The following is a 17,448-nucleotide window of genomic DNA, read 5'->3' on the forward strand; positions in this document are numbered from 1 at the left end:
AAGCGCTCAGGCTCGGCGGTGTGCCTGCAAGGCGCAGCCTGATTGCCAGTATGACACCTCCTCCCATTATGCGTTAACGCATTTTCCCCAACGAAAAAAACAGATAGCTTTGGGGCGTGTAGATATGTGCATGCAGTGTAAAAACCGTACTTGCCCGAAAGGGCAATATTGGCACCGCGGCTACGGTTGCCCGATAGTCCGGGGCCGGGCATTTTTGCACGACGCGCCTTTGACGCGCCTCGGCCATATCGCGTCCGCCTGCTCCATGTCTTTTAGGACTGGGAATACTCACGTTACGGTCGTAGAAACATGACTGCTACACGCAAAGCACTGGGAACATCGAAAGAGAGGGATTAGCAAGCTCATCGGCCCTCAAAATTCACGCGAAAGCTCGACGACCTCGGAAAATGGTAAGCGCCCGGCGCGTTACCGCGACTCGCTCGCTCGGACTCGAAGGCGCAAGTCTGGAGGATACAACTATGGGCCATGTTGTATGCTGGTGCGTGGCTAGTTTTCAGGAACTTGTGAGATGTCGAACAGGGATGCAGATTAGCATAAGCAGGATGGTATGACACTCGGTACTACTGATACTGCAGTGCTGAGCGGAGTCCGGCAGGCCCAGTGAAGCCTCATGAAACTTCCTGAAGCTCTCGGTGTAGGGTTTTGATGTGCATGCTTTGTCCGGGGGTGATGAGGTGATTCAGATGTACGGTTCGAGACACATGATATATATTTTGGTTTTGTTGATGTACACGAAGGCCCGCAACGCAGTAAGTACGACTCCGAGGCAAGACCACTATTATTTTGCACCTGTCATAGCCATAGATAGATAGACGTAAAAGCACTTCTGAGCTTCTCCTACCCTCAGCACTTCGTTCTGCTCAGTATCCCAGTTGACTTCGCATAGTACCAGCTACTTCATTTGCAGCAGTGTCCGAGCTGAGAACATGGGCTGTACAATTCGAACTATGCCCGTAGTACGAGAAGTAAAACCACAGCACGTATGAATAACTCACCATATATACTGTGCTTGGTCTGCCGCGGCCATAAAGGTGGTGTAGAACTTGCGCCTTCGAGTCCGAGCGAGCGAGTCGCGGTAACGCGCCGGGCGCTTACCATTTTCCGAGGTCGTCGAGCTTTCGCGTGAATTTTGAGGGCCGATGAGCTTGCTAATCCCTCTCTTTCGATGTTCCCAGTGCTTTGCGTGTAGCAGTCATGTTTCTACGACCGTAACGTGAGTATTCCCAGTCCTAAAAGACATGGAGCAGGCGGACGCGATATGGCCGAGGCGCGTCAAAGGCGCGTCGTGCAAAAATGCCCGGCCCCGGACTATCGGGCAACCGTACGCGGCACAGTGTGCGTCATCAGAGGCAATTCCCGGACAATCGCTGATGCGGATCTTATCGAGAGTAGCCATATCTGAGTACTATTTATGCCAATGCTACTTCAGTCGTACCACGTCTACTACTACCAACGGCCCTAGCACAGTATCTGCGGCTCCTAAAGAGTCGTGATGTCTGAGCTCCGCAACATGTAAGTCATTGTTCTGCAACATGTCAGCGCGCCTGAATTAATTACGCAAGTTGTAGATCGCTAGGAGGACTCAACGAGGATGTTTGTCGCCACGTCCTAAGTGAGCTATCTGACGACGACTTGTGGTCACTTCTGCAAACATGCCGCTGGCTTCGAGAGGCAGCTGCTCCTGTTCTGTTTCGAGAATGCACGCTCAAGGTCTATGGGCCATGGAACGTGATCAAACCTGAAAGGTTTCTGCCCGCATCATTCAGGCCTTACATCCAGTATGTACTGTGCGATTTAATGACGATCATTGTGTTTTATGTGCTCAATGAGGCTTACAGGACACTGTTTCTCCGTGATGCATGTCCGGATCAGCGAAGGGACGACGAACTAGACAGCCCGCCACTCTATCACACAGACAACCACAACCTATGTGGTGCTATGCCTGGTGCTCCTCTCGGCGATCGGCTGCGAGAATTGCCCCGTCTACGGTCGCTCAGGCTCACAAAACATCAGAATAGATACCTCACGCATGGCCTGCCATGGAACACCCTACTTGCCATTTTATCAGTGCCGCATCTGCGCGAGTTCAACATCGAGGACATGCAATTCTGCCCTGTCATGCACTCAGATGAACAACTCATCGTCGATTCACTAGCTCCAATCACGACGTTCCATCACCGAATGTGGTACCCACAGGAGCCATTTACTTTCTCCTGCCAGACGGCTGCATTATCTGCCGTTCTGAGCAAACTGTGCGAGACCCTCGAGACATTGAACCTTGCTAGTGAGCCCGCCCCTGTTCCAATCGTATCCCGATTCCATTGGCCTCGTTTGCGCAAACTCGCCTATTGTGGACCGTTGTGGAGCACATTGTCCACACCATTCATATCACTTCACTCGGGAATGCAAGATCTGCGGTCTCTCTCCCTGGAACTCGATGTCACGTCAGGAACGAATACGCAGGTGCTCTGGCCTCCCGGCTACGATGGCTCTTTCCCGTGGCCAGAGCTCGAACATCTGCTCATCTCATTTCCTGATCCTCGGGATGAGGTATATGACCACCTTCCGTCGTCCCTGCGCGCTCTATCATTGCGCTGCTGGCCTCATATTCATGTCCAGCAAGAGCCAAGTGATATTGATGCCGTGGATGATCGCCCCGATCACAATGCTCTTCTGGGATCCACCGCAATTCGCTCGATTCTACGTCGGTGTAGTTTGTTGGATCTGGACCACCTCGAGATCGAGTATCGCGCCGACGACGAAGACGACGCACTTCTCCGACAAGTAGCGGCGACGTTCCCACGTCTTACCTCTCTGAAGATTCACCGCTACCGGTCCGCTTTCGAGATACAAGAACAGCGAGATGTACCCATGGTAAGCCGCCATCTGCCACCGCCAGGTGATAATTCGTCTTTACTCACTTATGTTCTCCAGGAACATATCGCTCAGATGCTCGCCCCTCTCACTCGTCTCCGTCTTCTCAAGATATACCTGGAATTAGCGTGTACACCGCGGCTCAAGCTTGGTATGATGTTTCGATCGCCAGCAGAGATATGGATGTATGACACATCTGACGTCCGCAAATTCGAAGTCGCCACACAGGCCATGGCTGGAGTCTTTGCCCGGCATCTCAGTCCTTCCGTACGTGAGGTCATACTGTACAGTGTGTCAACGAGTAGTCCCTACTGGCGAGTATTCGATGTCATCGCTGGGTACGCTTGTGTGCGGTAGTAGATGTGTAGACGAATGGTAGCTTAGCCTGCTACTGTGAATATTTCAGGTACTAGGGAGCACAGTGATCACAAAGACGAGGGAAGCTAAATGACCGTGTCGGCTCGGCTTGGGCTCGGCACCAAGCAGCGCTGGTCAGCCTTTCAAAATAATAACATTGACAACGTCTTGACTTGTTTGTGCTTTTGTGTATCTGAGTGCCTGTCCTAATCAGACTCATGCTCAACTCGAATGATTCGCTGATCTCCAGACTGCTCGTCACCGATTCACTTGGCCATCCGGTGGAACAGCCACGTATGTACGTACTACTATTTAGCGCGCAGTTGTCAATCGGTAAATACCGTGGGTGTGGCTGAGCGCTGAGCGCTGAGGCCGAGGCCTGAGGGTCGCCGCCGCTCTCAAACTGGAAGATCGTCACATCGCTGACCTCTCTACATCGCTACATATGTCGGAAGATACAGCTGGCTCGTAAGTGTGCCATTAGCTGTCTGTCGATGCGTCTGACTTTATAGAATTGGACGGCTCAACGAGGACGTCGGCTGCCGCATCCTCCTCGAGCTTCCAACGCCAGATTTGTTGTCACTGTCAATGACGTGTCGTCCGCTCCGAAATACATGCATGCCATTCTTGTTCGGTCGCTCCTACATAACGATCTATGGACCACCACAAGTTGAGAAACCGGAATTGTTCCTACCTACATCGCTCAGGCCTTACGTTCAGTATGCCCGTGAAATACCGTTGAGAGTCGCTGTCATTCCTGACCACCAAAATTTGCAGCTCGCTAGTCATACATGACAAGTGTCTGGACCAGCGAAGCATACATCACATGAACCAGCGGCTCTACTTCACAGACAACTACATGCGCTGCGGTGCTTTCCCTGGATCCTCTCTTTCCCAACGGCTGCGAGAGCTATCTCGCCTACGCTCGTTGACAATATACAAGGATAACAGCTCAACGCATGGCCTGTCGTGGGAAACTCTGCGGGCACTTCTCTCTGTACCACAGTTACACGAGGTCAAACTCAGATGGCTCTATTTCTGTCCCGACCTACGCCCAGGTGAAGAACTCACCATCGACTCACCAGCTCCGATCACATCTTTCCACTACCGGATGTACCACCCACGAGATCCATTCAGTTTTCCATCCGAAACGGCCGCACTCTCCGCCGCGTTGCACAGTCTTTGCGAGACTCTCGAGACAATAGTCCTTTGTAGTGAGTCTGCCCCGCTATCCACTATGCCCCATTTCCACTGGCCGCGCCTTCGCAAACTCGTGTTTTACGGGATGCCATGGACGACTCTGCCCGCGCCATTCGTGTCGCTATGCCTGGGGATGCAGAGCCTGCAGTCTCTCTCTTTGAAGTTGTATGCGACACCGTCCGCTGCGCCCCAACCACTTTGGCCTTCAGGCCAGTCCTGCGCTTTCCCTTGGCCAGCGCTTGAACGTCTTGTCATCTCATTTCCAGATCCTCAAGACGAGATATACGACCATCTACCATCCTCTCTGCGGGCACTTTCGCTGCGCTGTTGGCCCCACCTCCATGTACAACGCCGGTGGCGCGGATTTGGGTTTGCATGGCGTCAGCGAGACAACGCCATGCTAGATTCTTCCGCGATGCTCTCAATTCTGCGTCGATGCAACACACTGGATCTCGACCACCTCGAGGTCGAGTATTGTGTTGACAACGAGGACGGTGCACTCCTGCAATATGTGGCGACTACATTCCCGCATCTCACATCTCTGAAGATCCACTGCTATCAGTCAGCACTTGGGGAAGGGCGGAACATATCTGTCGTGAGCAGTGATTGTCTAGCTTCGGTTCGCCGATGTCCAGCTCATATTTCGCTCCTTAGGTACAAATCGCTCAGTCGCTTGCTTCTCTCACTGAACTTCGTCGTCTCAAAGTATACCTAGACGTCGTCGTTGTGTCGCAGCCAGATATGGTGCCTCCCAGAACCAACCTACAGAACGCGGCGGCATTATTTGCGCAAATACTCAGTTCGTCTTTACGCGAAGTCGTGATATGTAGCAAGGATCTTCCCTCTTGGCACAAATTCCAGGTCGTAGGAAGATGCGCACATAGGCTGGACGCGCGGCTCAGTGAACGTTGACCTTTCAGGAGTTGTGACTGTGCCTCAGAGTCCGAAAATGTAACCTCCGGTTTGACACAAACTGTGGCTGGTCACGGTGTTGTTGCGCTCAGATGACCAAACACACAAACGTCAGGGAAGAAAGGTGTCAGAGTGAACGCCAAATAATCATATTCCTCAACGTTCAACGAGCGGATTCAAATCAGCCACTGAGTCTGTGACGGCGATTACCGAGAGCGGTCACGGTTGTCACGGTGCAGCGTCACTGTACGTAGCCTTGCGGTGTTTCAGTCACTACTACTTCAGGCCTTCAGGTTCGACCTATCCAGGTACTATGCCCGGAGACACAGCTGGCTCGTAAGTACACTGATACACACTATCAAACATGTCTGAGCGATAGTAGGATGCTAGAACGGCTCAACCAGGATGTCTGCCGCCACATCCTATTCGAACTTTCAGTGGTTGACTTATTGTCGCTCTCAATGACATGTCATTGGCTTCGGGAGCCATGCATGCCTCTCTTGTTCGGCCGTTCTTACCTCACAGTCTACGCCCCGGATAAAGTCGTCCTGCCGGGTTTGTTCCTTCCTACGTCGCTCAGGCCTTACGTCCAGTACGTCTGCCTGTGTCTTCGACCGCGTCAGGTTCTCACTCTCACCGTCGACTTGGACAGTTCGATGATCATTCGTGACGAGTGTTTGGATCAGCGAAACAAGGCCAACATGAGAAGGCCGCCCCACTTCACGGACGACCTCAGGCTTTGTGGTGCTTACCCTGGTGCTGCCCTTGCTGAACGGCTGCAAGAGCTACCTCATCTACGCTCCTTGACGATACACAAAGTCAACGACTCGATGCATGGCTTGTGCTGGGATACACTGAGCGCGGTCCTCTCCATACCTCATTTACGCGAGTTCAAAGTCAAGAACCTGTACTTCTGTCCCATCCTACGCGCCGGGGAGCAACTCGACATCGACATCGTAGCTCCGATTACATCATTCCAATTTCGGATGTGGCATCCACGAGAGCCGTTCACTTTCCCGTCCGAGACGGTCGTGCTGTCTGCCATATTGAGCAAACTATGCGAGACTCTCGAGACTTTGGTCCTCACTAGTGAGCCCGCCCCACTGTCCACTCTGTCCCAACTTCGCTGGCCTCGTCTGCGCAGGATTACCTTCTACGGCACTCCGTGGACGACGTTGCCCGCGCCGTTCGTATCACATTTCTCTGGGATGTCGGGACTACGGTGTATTTCTCTGAAGTTGAATCCTCCGCCACACACCGTCCCCCAGGCACTGTGGCCTCCTGGCTACGCCTGTTCGTTTCCGTGGCCAGAGCTCGAACGGCTGGTTATTTCGTACCCTGACCCTCAAGACGGAATCTACGAACATCTGCCGTTGTCCCTCCGTGCCCTGTCCCTGCGTTGCTGGTACCACCTCTATGTCCAGCAACAATATTCCCGATTTGGTGCTTCGCATCCTCCTACCTATGACGCCCTATTATCTTCCTCTGCAATGCTGTCGATCTTGCATCAATGTAATAGGTTGAATCTGAACCACCTCGAGATCGAGTATCGCGCCGATAATGAAGACGACGCATTGCTGCAATACGTAGTAGCGACTTTCCCACATCTCGTCTCGCTGAAGATTCATCGATATCGGTCCCATACCGAAGAATGGGAAGGGCGGGATGCACCGGTGGTCAGTCGTCATCATAGTCCCGCTACGTTGAAGGTGACTTCGACTCACGTTGCATTTCAGGCCCGCATTGCGCAGACGCTTGCTGCTCTCACTCAACTTCGCCGTCTCAAAGTATATCTGGACTTATTGGAAACACCTCACACAACTATTGTACTACATGATGCGGCGGCGGTCTTCGCACAGTTGCTCAGCTCTTCCTTGAATATTCTTATCATCCGTAGTCCGAGTGACCCCTCTTGGTATACCTTTGATGTCATTGTCGGTTGCGCTCATGAGCGGCAGGAGATTATGTGACAGCTAATTTCAGAACGATAGTCACTTGCAAACGCGCGCGACAGACGATGACTAAGCGCTCCAACCTTCAAGAAGGCGGCGCGCACCGCTCTTCTGCACCACTGTCGTTCATCGTCTCCTGTCAATTTTGCGCGAGCAGACACAACAGATGATATATGATCTGAAATCTGAATTATGGACCTGTCTCTCTACCATTTACAGTAGTAGTGTAGAGCTACCATGACTCTCGCAGAGTCCGAATAGTTGAACTCTTTCTACATGGCTCGCGACTGGCAAGGCATGGGATTCACTGGAATGTCAGTGGTGTTGTAGAGCAAGGCTGACCAGACACATTCTGCATAATTATTGGTTCGCATCAACCTGATTGCTCACGGGATCGTGTCGTGTATGTCGTTGCGAGGGGCTGGTCCTGGACAGGTCGCTGTGTGTGGAAGATCTCGCGCAGGTTGCAGTGGTGCAGAAGAACGGTGCGCGCCGCTCCCGAAGCGCGGAGCGCTTAGTCATCATATGTCGCGCGCGTTCGAGAGTGACTATCGTTCTGAAATTAGCTGGAATAGATTTGGTACATCATTATTCACATGCAGGGTTGACACTGCCCTGACGCTGATGGTGTATGTAGTTCCAATACTTACATACACAGTTTCACGAGAACAAAACGACAAGCACAGCGATACTTACCATCCAATCGTCTGAACACACTTGCTGGCACCACACCTGTAATCCTCTCGCGGTTGAACGCGGTTGTATTTGATCCCACTATTACATACAACATTATCGGTCGTCTGTGTACCCAGCGTGTAATGTAAGCAGGAGAGCGCGCCCGACCTGCTTGAGGCGGGCAGTACTAGTGTGTATCGTCGTGAACGCACTCGGCGTCATCGTCGTGGGCAGTCGGCAGAGGCGGCTAGGCGGTCTGCACGACCGGCGAAGAGAATAGCGGCGGACTAGATGGAGCACATGGGGCGGTGTGCGGGGGATGCGGGGAGAAGGTATGAGTGCGAGTCCGGTATCGTCTATGCAACCAATATTGATGATAAATAGGCGGAAGGATGAACTTCCGGTGCGGCGAAGCGTAGACTTCAGATGCAAATAGCGCTCAATAGCGCAGCGGGCGGACGTTGTCGACGGGATAAACCCCAGCTTACAGGCGGAGCTTCTTGGGCTTCTCCCACGAGTACTCGTCGTTGCCTAGTCAAAGATCAGCATCGTTCTCTGACACAGTGACGAATGGCCACATACCGAAGTGACCGTAAGACGCGGTCTTGCGGTACTGGGGCTTTTGGAGACCGAGCTCCTGCACGATGACACCTGGCCTGAGGTTGAAGTTGTTGCGGATGACGTCGACGAGCTCCTCGTCGGTCTTCTTGCCGGTGCCGTACGTGTCGACGAAGATCGACAACGGTTCCGCAACACCAATAGCGTACGACAGCTGTACGAGGGCGCGGCGAGCGAGGCCACCCGCAACAAGAGACTTGGCTGCAGCCAGATGAGAAACCGATAACTGAACTGGATGAACGAGCTTACCGATCCAGCGCGCGGTGTACGCCGCCGAACGGTCAACCTTCGACCAGTCCTTGCCAGAGAAGGCACCTCCACCGTGAGCACCCCAGCCACCGTAAGTGTCAACGATGATCTTGCGGCCAGTGAGACCAGCATCACCCTGAGGACCACCGATGACGAAACGGCCTGAGGGTTGGATCTATTTGCAGAGTCAGATATGCGCTGGTGTATAGACTAGTGAATGAACTGACGTGGTAGACGGTGCGCTCATCAAGGAGCTCCTTCGGGATCACCTCCGGAATGATCTTCTCCAAAATAGCCTTGCGGAGGTCGGGCGTGGAGATCTCCTCGGCGTGCTGGGTGGACACGACGATGGTGTCGACACGGAGAGGGATCGTGGCACCACCCTCCTTCTTGTACTCGATCGTGACTTGCGTCTTGGAGTCAGGGCGGAGCCAGGGAAGGACGCCAGCGCGGCGGGCCTTCGACATGGCAGCGTTCAGGCGGTGCGCGAGCACGAGCGTGAGGGGCATGTACTCGGGCGTCTCGTCCGTCGCATAGCCGAACATGATACCCTGGTCACCAGCGCCGATGTTCTCGAGCAAGCCGTGGTCGAGACCCTGCGCGATATCCGGCGACTGCTGCTCAATGGCGACGAGGATGTTGCAGGTCTTGTAGTCGAAGCCCTTGGACGAGTCGTCGTAGCCAATCTCCTTAATCGTCTCCCGGATGACCTTCTGGTAGTCGATCTGGCCCTTGGTGGTAATTTCACCGAAGACCATGATCATACCGGTCTTGGCCGCGGTCTCGCAAGCGACCTTGGAGAACGGGTCCTGTGCCAAGCACGCATCGAGCTGTTCAAAGTAGTTGAGCGTCCATCCCCCTCCCTCACTGTTGTTGAATACGCACGATAGCGTCAGAGACCTGGTCACAGATCTTGTCTATTCATACCCACACCATTAGACCCGATTTCACCGCGCTATGCATGCGCGTCTACTCACCGGGGTGACCTTCGCCGACGGACTCTGAGGTAAAGAGGAAGTGGCCTGGTGCGAGAGCAGCAGCGCGCGCGGAACCGTTTGCAGACATGGCGAAGGAGAGAGTGGGAGAGAGCGATAGAGGGAGGCCGAAGAGATGCAGCTGGGAGAATTGACAGCAGCCTCTATATTTTGGCAGTCGGGGACCCCGTGCACCGCCCAGCACGCCATCCTCGCCTTCGGTGCATCGTTCGATGCGGCCATTTTCCTCAGCCGATTTACGTTCGCAGAACGCTCAGCCCATGCTCGCACACCCTTATCCAATATTCTCAGAAGCACACATAGCGGGGGCATGGGACCAGTATCGCTACATCTTTCACATAACCGAGCACGAGTGAGAGATACACTTTGACATGAGAATCAGAACGTGTCTATAGTTATTCATCCATGGCCATGACCCACAGCCACCTACCACACTCCGACTCCCAGAGGGTCTGAAGCAGAGGTTGCTGGCGCAGCAGGAGACGGAGAAGGCGGCTTGTGAGACGAGGGTGTCGACCTTTCCGCGTCCGAGATTATCGGCGTAAGATGCGGGGAGATGCTCTCGGTACTACGGATACGCGGCGCTGGCGAACTGGGGAAAGCGACTGTGGGGTCGAGCGGCAAGCGAGAATCGTCCCCTGATGATGATGATTCCTGACGGTGTGAGACATCGACATCCTTCGCTGGCGGCTCAGGCGCCTGAGGGTCTGCAGCGGTCCAAGGGTTGTGCAGCAGCACAGAGGGCACATTCGGCCGCGACGTCGCCCAAGGGTTCGTGCTTGCACCCAGCGTTTGCGGGATTCCTGCAGAGCGGGGCGGCGACGACCGTTGCGCTAACTCGGGCTCTGCTCCAGAGTCGCCCCAGGCACCGATCTCTTCCCGCGACCTCAGTTCGCCTCCTTGTCCGTCCCCAGGACTGGTCCCGCCCAGTGAGAGCACTTTGAAGTCCTTCGCCATGCCTCCGTAGGCGTCCTGCACCGCCGAGAGAGCTGCAGTCGCATTTGTAGAGAACCGCCCCCACATCGATCGCACACCGCCGCTTGAGAATAGGTCTGCAGATGGCATTCCGGCCTGCGGACGTATTGTCGAATATGTTCGCGTTGATAAAGGCGACGGAGTTCGAGGGGGAACAGGCGAAGGTTGCGTCGTGCGGTTGGGCGGTGTTAGAGTGCGATCAAATCGTCTCATACTCTCGTGCCGTGTCCGGGGTGATCCTGGGTTCATCGAGCTGGACGCATGACCCGACGGCGAAGGAATTCTGTCAACCGTCCTACGAGTCTCCGGCTGCGCGATCGCGATGCTAGGGGATGGGCTGGTTCCAGGAGAGGGCGGAAGCGGGACAGACGAAGGTGTCGCACCAGGGTTATTGACAGGATCATCTGAAGCTGTGTCTATAGGGCCGTGATACTCGGGATCCTGCGCAAGTTGTCGAGTGACGAATCTCCCGTTCATCTCGTCGTCTGCACGGCCATATAGCTGATACCAGAAGCGCACATCCTTTGGATTGGGCATGAGTACGCCCATGTCAGCGCCCGACCCTCGACGAGAGGGATCATCCAAAGACGGATCGTAATCGGGGTTGATGTTTAACTCATTCTCCGGAGGTGAGTTGAAGAAGTCCCAAACGCTGACCGTCCGATCGCACGGCGGCGGATTTCCAGCATCGCCAACGCGCCGCTCCCGCTCGGTATTGAAGAGAAATGTCCCGAATTGGCACGAGTAAAGATGACAGTGTAGTTGCCGAAGGAACCGCTCGTTGAATTCGAAGCGCTCGGGGAACTGCCGCTGCACCTGACGGACGCACTCGAGCCATTGGTGAAACACGGGACTCGTCTCCTTGAGATGACCCTGCGAGGCGAACCTGTTCTGTACGGATGCCAGGAAAGCCTGGGCGGCTTCCGCACCGCTCGCGTTGCCCGCGTTCTCCACGGGTGCGAGGAAGAACTTCTCAGAAGAGAGATGTCCGCATCGGTCGAGGAACTTGTGGCCGAAAGATAACCAGTCCTTCTCGATGAGGACTTGGAACCCACGCACGGTCCGATAGAAAGGATCCAGACATAGCTGAGAGAGCGCAGAGAGTTGTGCCGTGCGGTCCCACCCATCAGAACAATGTATGAGAACGTGTGAGGAATTCACATGCACGTTCCGCACGATGAGCAGCGAGCCCTCCATGATGGCAGAGATGTGCTTCAGCCAACCAGAACGTCGCAGGGCCTGCCTGTCCAAGACAGGTACGCCGAGTTCTTCGCCGGGGGACGCGTCGCTCTGGCCGACCGCCGGGACAACTTCAGCCTCCCTCAGGGCTTCGACGACCTTGTTGAGCGAATCGCGCATGACGTGGATGTGGTCGATGCCCAGATACGCCTTCCTGGCCTCCTTGTAGTTGTCCATATTCTCGGTACCGGCACCTTTCGCGGTGTTCGCCATTGCGTTCGTGGTAGGGCGAGCATCGACAATGATGTTAGTGGATGTGGCACCGTACACAGGACCAGCAGAGGCTCGAGAGTCGGGCGCCCAGTGCGATTGGAAGATCGCTTCTATGAGCTTCTCGTCCTGTATTGAGCGATTTTGCGTCAGACCGACCATCGGCTGGCTGGACCTCGTGATGCTTCCCTATTACGTTCATGAGAACCTTGGATGCTCAAAAAGAACTATGTCGCAGACTTACGTAGTTAGCCCAGTGAAGATAGGTCAACGCGGGCAGTCGACCTTTGCTGCGGTACTTGACCGCGTACTGCAAGGTCGTATCGCTGATACGGGTTGGGACAACAAGTCGTGCAGGATATGTTGGGGAGAACTGAATTACTGACCGTTATATATGAATAAGTGAGATGACTGGAAGTAGAAAGACGCACCGAGTAGTCCTTGTTGATGTCTGTGAATCTCCATGCCTTCGTGCGCGAACCAACCCCCATTCGCCCGAACTCTTCTCTTGGAGAGTAAAGTGACCATCCATTGTTGACGGAATAAGGAGGGTTCGGCACATAGTAGAACGCGTATAACTGCGTTACGGACGCTGTGACAGGCGTCAGGAAGGCGACGCAAGGCTGAGCATTCGGGGAACACGTACTCGCGACGGTGAGCTCCTTCACCGTGTCGAACACGTCAATCGCGCTGTCCTCCAGCGCAAACAATAGCGTCGTGGTTTCGAACGTTCGTGTGCGGATCATGAGAGGACATTGTCCTTGTAGGTTCAACGGGAGGCGCGTTACGAGCGAGATGAGGGGGTACGGGATCTGCGTCACGGAAGTCACTCAACGTCGAGCCCAGGCAGTGCTTACAGACTGACCCACATCTCCTCCTTTCCGGTGTCATCATAGTGGAATATGAGATGGTGAGCGGTCAGATGCACGGTTCCAGACGCTGTGCTGCCCGTCTTGGTGCAGAACACTCCCTCGACCTGTAAGCGATCCTCAGTGATACACTCGTAGTGACTGTTGAGTCATGTCCTGCCTTCGTTACGCGAATTGAATCCATGTCCAGCGGGATGGGCAAAGGTCACCGAACAGCCCAAGTAACGAACGCGACTGGAGTCTCTATTAGGAGAGCGCAGGGAGGGAGAGCGTCGCCCAAGCGCCGCCAGTAACCCGCGACAGTCGGTGTAGGGCGCTTATCGACTTGGACTCGAACTCGGACTCGGAGCTCCTTGCGTTCCCTGATTGCGTCCTCCAGCAAACTACTCGCAGCAGCATTCACCGTCTATTCCCAGGTTCTGGATCAACATGTCAGGAATTCCCAACTCGTATGTCATTTTATTACCGTGTGGTGGGACGTCTAAGTCGGATACAGATTAAGAGAGCTCAATGAGGATGTTCTGTGCCACATCCTCCAAGGGCTTCCAACGCGAGACTTGAAGACAGTGTCGATGGCGTGCCGCTGGCTCCGAGAGGCATGCATTTCCTTACTACTCAGTCATTGCTCCCTCCTTGTCTATGAGCCGGGGTATCTCGAACATCCCGAAATATTCCTGCCCGCGCCGCTCAGGCCTTACGTCCGGTACGTCCATCTGCTGCTATCGATTCTTTGTCCGCTGAGCAAAGCATATAGTTCGCTGACCCTTCGTGACGAGTGCATTGACCAACAATGTGCTGATCTTGATGATGACATGGACACGAACTTGCCTCTGTACTACACCGATGACCCCAGGCTTTGTGGTGCTTTTCCCGGCGCCTTTCTCGCTGAACGACTACGAGAGGCCCCTCACCTGACCTCATTGACTATGCACAAGCAATACATCACAACGCACGGTCTACCATGGGATACTCTACGCGTGGCTCTGTCGGTGCCGCATCTGCGGGAGTTCAAGTTTAGAAACTTCTATTTCTGCCCTGTCCTACGTGCCGGGGAGGAACTCGACGTCGACTCTCTAGCTCCACTCACATCATTCCATTACCGGATGCATCACCCACGACGACCGTGGTCTTTCCCGCCCGACATGGCAGCACTGGCCTATGTGCTAGGCAAACTGTGCGAGACTCTAGAGACATTAGTCCTCTCCAGCGAGCCAGCGCCGTTGTCCACCCTTGCCGAATGCCTCGTCTGCGAAAGCTCGTCTTCTACGGAACTCCCTGGATGGTACTGCCCAGACCTTTCGTGTCAGTTTGCTCTGGAATGCAGGGCCTACGGCGTCTCTCGCTGAAACTTAGCCCTCCGCCACACACCATGCCCCAGGTACTTTGGCCACCCGGCTACACCTGCGCATTCCCGTGGCCAGAGCTTGAGCGGCTAGTCATCTCGTATCCTGATCCCAAGGACCAGATATACGACCATCTTCCGTCATCTCTTCGTGCGCTATCGTTGCGATGCTGGCGGCATGTCTATGACGAGCAGAGCTACCACAACTACGCTCTCACGTCTGATTCCAAAGTGTCGTCATCATTTATGGTGGTAGGCCCACCTGGCATATCTTTGAAGTTGTTGCTGGGCGCACTCTTGGATAGGCAACGGTGTCAGTAGCCTTAGCCACCTCCGGAATCGCACACTGACACTTCCCTGAGCCAGAGAGATGCCAATATATCTCCTGTGAGTGGAATCTGGATCGGTTGAACGTCCATGTTAATGGTCTAATTGATCATGATAGGTCAGGCTCTCGGAGGCAGAGTCAACGGTTTTCTTGTTCAGGATATCCATCTGCGCTCTAGTCGACGCATCCCAGTGAATGAGACCAGGGAGAACACCCTGTTTGAGCTCTGTGAGTCCAATGTCCGTGCTGGCGGGATGGCGATAGACGGTACTGGTAGGTCGCTGAACGACGTCGACCCTTCGGTTCGGGCGCTTATGGGTGTGGCTGCCACTCAAGGTTAGTACCTCTCACCGACAGCCCAGGGCCATAGCTCATAGACATGCACCGTGTACTGAAGGGTATAAGTCGACCAGAATGCATGTCCGATTATCAATTGCCACTGTCCCTGTTAGTCTCAGTGGCGCTTTGTCACATCCAAGCCACACAGGTCATATTCTTTGTCTTCCGGGACAAAGCGTGTGGTTAAAGCCACTTTCGTTGAGATGAGCACCTATAAAGACCTGCGCCCGCTGTTCACTCCTCCATTTCGACAAGCCTCTCGACCAAGGATATCTGCATCCAATCCCGTGCACGCTGGTAATATGGCCTACTTCCGCCAACTCAATCGACGGTCTACTGCCGGCGAACAGGGCATCCCTCTCTCCTACTCTCCTCGGGACATCCTGGCTGCCGCTATATCGCAAGGCACCCTAGACGAACTGCCAAGGATCCTGGGACGTGCTGCCTACGACCTGGATACGTCTGTACAGGGCATCGCGCAGGTCATAGCGTCGCTCGAGCGGGTCGGGATCGACTTCTCCGGCGCACGGGCGGCCCTGGCGAACTCTGTGGCCCGGCACTGCGCGCGATGCCACAAGACCTACCGCGACCGGGAGAACAGTCTGAACGCTTGTGTCGTCTATCACCGCCTTTCGGACGAAGCCGGTGACCTGGGTGGCTCTGATTCTCGTTCGTGTCCGTGTCGAGGGATGGGCATGACGTTTGGTGACGCGGAGACCGGAGAGTGCTACCGTGGATGGCACACAGACGACGCCGCACAAGTGGACTACATATTGTCCAGCGCGATTCCGTGCACGGACGATGATGGCGGATGCGACAAGCCTACCCGTGCATGGCTCGCAGGACGGAGATGACGTAGGTGAGAACTCGCATACGTGAATTAGCAGTAGGTATCATGACGCTCATGCAATCTTTCCGTCTTGTAGATGATTCTCCGTCCATTCCGACTAAATTCTGTTGACTCGACATATTGCACTTGTTTAGTTCATGCTACTGAACAGCGTATGCCAGTCCGCTGTTCTCTTGCTCAAAATTTGCTGTGCTTCTACCTCACTCGATCAATACCAGATTGACTTAATGGATCGGAATTCTCTTGAAGTCTGTACGTGAAACTGGGTCTCTGGAAGGCTATGACGTCCGTGAGTACCCATTCACAATTGACCCATCTCTGAACCGTCTCCTCGCCGCCGTCATCCTCATCACCTGTGCCTTCTCCTACGGTCTCGACCAAGTCCAGATCCTGTGAGTGACCTTGGTCAACACACACTGGTATACAGTGAGTCTTGATTCAAGTTTTAAGATTGTAGCTACAGACTCGTTGACCTTGGCTTTTGTTTGACTCGGGTTCGAATCATTCGAGATTGGTGTCACCGAAGCTGTTCGCCGCAGGGGTACATAAGGCCAGCACAGACAGCCGCGGCTCTCTGGGCCATTTTCTGCAGACGGCCTGTGGCCCCAGATACGACGCCTGTTTGACGCGGAGCATATCGTGGAAGACACGTCCGGCGAACGGTCTGTCGGCCAGCCATGGATCCTAAGATACAATTACCGGGCGGAAGTCAGAAACGGCAACAAGAGAGGGAGGACCGAAAGAAGGCGTCGCCCAACGCGGATGTTCTGGGGTCGTAAATTCAACCGAGACCTGGGTTGCTTGCTGTTCGTGCGGAGCAAGGCGGTACTCCGACGGCAAGAGGCCGAGGGTGCAACGTTAGATGCTCATCCGGACAACATGACCGTACGTGCGGCAGTTTGGAAGCCTGGTGTCTAACACCGTCAGGAGTTACCGCAAGGTGGTCTGTGCTGGAAAGGCAATGGTGAGGACGTCGGTTTCCTTGCCTAATCTCGTCCGTACGGCGAGGTCACAACTCGGGTGCGGATAGTGTACAAGCCACAGTGCTTGGCACGCGATGCTATATTGGCAGTCGCACTGATCTGCGGGGTGTACTGGCATGCTGTGAAGCTTGATACTCAGTCCAGGGGAGAGGACACAGATCTAGACCCACGGAAAAGGCTCCGTGCCGTCACATTTCCATGTTTCACGGAGAGAGAAAGAACAAGAGCATGCATTCCATTCGATGACAGACCCACATACCTGCCCATTGGCCCGCAGAACGCTAGGGATGTACCACTTCTACTATGAACGAGGGAGAAGACAGAGAAAAAATGGAGCCGGTGGCGACGGAGGCGAAGACTCGGGAAGTTCGAGCGAAGGGTAGTAACGTCACTGAAGGCACTGGCAAACTCTGCCCACGGACAGTTTTCACGAAGCACAAGGGGCGTGACGCGGATCCTC

General features: G+C 54.5%; 7 protein-coding genes across 7 annotated transcripts; 5 read left to right on the forward strand and 2 right to left on the reverse strand.

Moving 5' to 3' along the window:
* Nucleotides 1-1,404: 1,404 nt before the first annotated feature.
* Nucleotides 1,405-3,252, forward strand: B0H18DRAFT_930250 (uncharacterized protein; the record flags this gene model as incomplete). The annotated part of the gene is made up of 3 exons (XM_048041708.1): nucleotides 1,405-1,533; nucleotides 1,590-1,799; nucleotides 1,860-3,252. The coding sequence occupies exons 1-3, from the start codon at nucleotides 1,514-1,516 to the stop codon at nucleotides 3,250-3,252; spliced, it is 1,623 nt and encodes a 540-aa protein (XP_047896105.1). The 5' UTR covers nucleotides 1,405-1,513.
* Nucleotides 3,253-3,629: 377 nt separating this feature from the next.
* On the forward strand, nucleotides 3,630-5,425 carry B0H18DRAFT_992638 (uncharacterized protein). The gene is made up of 4 exons (XM_048045144.1): nucleotides 3,630-3,720; nucleotides 3,765-3,971; nucleotides 4,030-5,047; nucleotides 5,107-5,425. The coding sequence occupies exons 1-4, from the start codon at nucleotides 3,698-3,700 to the stop codon at nucleotides 5,362-5,364; spliced, it is 1,506 nt and encodes a 501-aa protein (XP_047896106.1). The 5' UTR covers nucleotides 3,630-3,697; the 3' UTR covers nucleotides 5,365-5,425.
* A 208-nt stretch (nucleotides 5,426-5,633) lies between these two features.
* On the forward strand, nucleotides 5,634-7,971 carry B0H18DRAFT_905242 (uncharacterized protein). The gene is made up of 4 exons (XM_048041489.1): nucleotides 5,634-5,700; nucleotides 5,747-7,040; nucleotides 7,101-7,332; nucleotides 7,886-7,971. Coding segments are annotated over exons 1-4 (1,551 nt in total). The 5' UTR covers nucleotides 5,634-5,677; the 3' UTR covers nucleotides 7,888-7,971.
* An 8-nt stretch (nucleotides 7,972-7,979) lies between these two features.
* B0H18DRAFT_905244 (methionine adenosyltransferase) lies at nucleotides 7,980-10,039 on the reverse strand. Its single transcript, XM_048041490.1, has 6 exons — nucleotides 9,836-10,039; nucleotides 9,744-9,775; nucleotides 9,086-9,688; nucleotides 8,859-9,033; nucleotides 8,574-8,810; nucleotides 7,980-8,522 (listed from the first exon to the last, which is right to left on the reverse strand). Exons 1-6 carry the CDS (start codon nucleotides 9,921-9,923, stop codon nucleotides 8,476-8,478), a joined length of 1,182 nt encoding a protein of 393 aa, XP_047896108.1. The 5' UTR covers nucleotides 9,924-10,039; the 3' UTR covers nucleotides 7,980-8,475.
* Nucleotides 10,040-13,413, reverse strand: B0H18DRAFT_992646 (protein-tyrosine phosphatase-like protein). Its single transcript, XM_048045145.1, has 6 exons — nucleotides 13,307-13,413; nucleotides 13,143-13,253; nucleotides 12,924-13,089; nucleotides 12,709-12,869; nucleotides 12,522-12,650; nucleotides 10,040-12,466 (listed from the first exon to the last, which is right to left on the reverse strand). The coding sequence occupies exons 1-6, from the start codon at nucleotides 13,328-13,330 to the stop codon at nucleotides 10,280-10,282; spliced, it is 2,778 nt and encodes a 925-aa protein (XP_047896109.1). The 5' UTR covers nucleotides 13,331-13,413; the 3' UTR covers nucleotides 10,040-10,279.
* Nucleotides 13,414-13,476: 63 nt separating this feature from the next.
* B0H18DRAFT_130364 (uncharacterized protein) lies at nucleotides 13,477-14,706 on the forward strand. Its single transcript, XM_048036769.1, has 2 exons — nucleotides 13,477-13,849; nucleotides 13,901-14,706. Exons 1-2 carry the CDS (start codon nucleotides 13,719-13,721, stop codon nucleotides 14,490-14,492), a joined length of 723 nt encoding a protein of 240 aa, XP_047896110.1. The 5' UTR covers nucleotides 13,477-13,718; the 3' UTR covers nucleotides 14,493-14,706.
* A 751-nt stretch (nucleotides 14,707-15,457) lies between these two features.
* B0H18DRAFT_1116760 (uncharacterized protein) lies at nucleotides 15,458-16,009 on the forward strand (the record flags this gene model as incomplete). The annotated part of the gene is made up of 1 exon (XM_048033481.1): nucleotides 15,458-16,009. The coding sequence occupies one exon, from the start codon at nucleotides 15,458-15,460 to the stop codon at nucleotides 16,007-16,009; it is 552 nt and encodes a 183-aa protein (XP_047896111.1).
* Between the last annotated feature and the right edge of the window lie 1,439 nt (nucleotides 16,010-17,448).

This window comes from Fomitopsis serialis (assembly GCF_022376445.1).
Source record: "Fomitopsis serialis strain Sig1Antser10 chromosome Unknown B0H18scaffold_16, whole genome shotgun sequence".
NCBI lineage: Eukaryota > Fungi > Basidiomycota > Agaricomycetes > Polyporales > Fomitopsidaceae > Fomitopsis > Fomitopsis serialis.